The 2,146-nt window shown below is 43.5% G+C and overlaps 1 protein-coding gene across 1 annotated transcript; it reads left to right on the top strand.

Annotated features, from left to right (window-relative positions):
- Positions 1-922: 922 nt before the first annotated feature.
- LOC110132562 (olfactory receptor 10J1-like) lies at positions 923-1,864 on the top strand. The gene has a single exon (XM_020885988.2). The coding sequence runs from the start codon at positions 923-925 to the stop codon at positions 1,862-1,864; it is 942 nt and encodes a 313-aa protein (XP_020741647.2).
- The last annotated feature ends 282 nt before the right edge of the window (positions 1,865-2,146 follow it).

Genomic DNA, 2,146 nt, shown 5'->3' with positions numbered 1-2,146 from the left:
AGGAAATACATGTGCAAACTGCTTTCCCTAAGAAACCTGTTTATAATTCTGAAGGCATCAGAAAAGATAATTCAGACTTTATAGTGAGTCAAACCGCCTGTGGAAATCCAAATCCAAACGTAAGGCAGAAAACACACAGAACTACACACTGCCCATGAGAACCAGTTACAGTGCAGCCCTGAGCAATTGAATTACACTACAGACAGCTTGGATTGATAGGTTGTATTTAGTTCTGAGAAGCCTTGCTGGGCAAGAGGAGTCTTGGAAAATAAAGAAAGCAAAGTGGCTTGTTAACAAAAACATGTGTATGTGGCGGGTGTGGGGGTGGGGTCGGGGACCATCAGATTGGAAGCTATTGAATGATTTGTGAAAAGGGTTCATGAAAGATGCAAGCAAGTAGGACAGGGAGAAAGCAAACACTTCTGTCTTTTTGGAGCAGATAGTGTTGTCTTGTTTGGCAACTTAACAGGGAAGATGTTTGAGGAAATGATAAAAACTGTGCCTTAAACAACAGAGGAAGGGTTGTGGGCAAAGTTAGAACATTAAGTTAAAAAAAATCTGAAACTGTAATCCAAAGAAAATCTTTCCAAATTTAACTGCATGTTCCCTATTTCTCCAGCCTCCATTTCCCCCAACATCTATGTTTCCAACATACCAGGAAACCTGTTTCACATTTGACCCAGCCTTCCTTCCTTCCATCTCATCCCATCTCCATTCATTCTTTTGTATAAGTCTCCATACATGAAATTGTTTCCTGACTGTGTTTTTCTATCTTTTACCTACAGGTGAAGAGCAGTCCCCATTAACCAGGCATCTATCAGGAGCAGATCCTAATTATTTCCTTGCCTTTGTGTTCTCCTGCTCAGAGCAGTGGGTGCTGATGTATTCTGACTGCTTGTCCTAAGTTTCCTGGAATTTATCAATGAAGACAGAGAACCACACAGGGGTGAGGGAATTTATTTTCCAGGGTTTTACCAGTTTTCATGAACACAAGCTCACCCTCTTTGTGGTTTTCCTTACCTTGTACCTTTTAACCTTGTCTGGTAATGTCATCATTGTGACAATTATCAGCATTGATCGACACCTTCACACCCCCATGTACTTCTTTCTTACTATGCTTTCCACTTCAGAGACTTTGTACACATTGGTCATTGTACCTCGGATGCTGTCCAGTCTCGTAGGCCTGAGCCAACCCATCTCCTTGGCTGGTTGTGCCACCCAGATGTTCTTTTTTATCACTTTGGCCATCAACAACTGCTTTCTGCTCACAGCAATGGGATATGACCGCTATGTGGCCATCTGCAACCCCTTGAGGTACATGATCATCATGAACAAGAGGGTGTGTGCCCAGCTGGTATGGGGGGCCTGCAGCATCGGGTTGTTTGTGGCCACAATTCAGATTTCCTCTGTGTTCAGGCTGCCCTTTTGTTACAGAAAGGTGGCCCATTATTTCTGTGATATCCGCCCGGTTATGAAACTCTCCTGTGTCAACACTGCTATACATGACATAATTAATTTCCTTGTCAGCTCACTCGTCATCGTGGTGCCCATGGTTTTGGTCTTCATCTCCTATATCCTCATCATCTCCACCATCCTCAAGATTGCTTCTGCGGAGGGCCGGAAGAAGGCTTTTGCAACTTGCGCCTCCCACCTCACTGTGGTCATTGTCCACTATGGCTGTGCCTCAGTTGCCTACCTCAAGCCCAAGTCAGAGAACATGAGGGATCAGGACCAGCTGATTTCAGTGACTTACACGGTTTTCACTCCTCTCCTTAATCCTGTGGTGTACACTCTAAGGAACAAAGAGGTCAAAGATGCTCTTTGCCGTGCTATTGGCAAAAAACCTCTTGCTTCGAATCTTTAGTAGTTTGATATATAGCCTGTCATATTCTGGGTATTTTTGTAATCACACACAAAAAAATTGATCCTATCATTCTTCCTCTTCCTAGACAGAGTTGCACAATTTGGTGGCAAGCCTAAATTAAAGAATTAAGAGTTTCCCTGACTTCAGTTTTGTTTTTAACATCATTCTCCAATACTCTGTTCATCTGAGAGGTTACTGCCAGGGACATGGTCAGGTGCTGCTCACCAGGAGGAAAGCTGGTAGGGAATAATAAGCAAGAGGGTGGCTGATTGTTTCCACTTT

Source organism: Odocoileus virginianus, chromosome 5 (genome assembly GCF_023699985.2).
Source record: "Odocoileus virginianus isolate 20LAN1187 ecotype Illinois chromosome 5, Ovbor_1.2, whole genome shotgun sequence".
Classification (NCBI taxonomy): Eukaryota; Metazoa; Chordata; class Mammalia; order Artiodactyla; family Cervidae; genus Odocoileus; species Odocoileus virginianus.
This window is presented reverse-complemented; position numbering and strand designations above follow the sequence as displayed.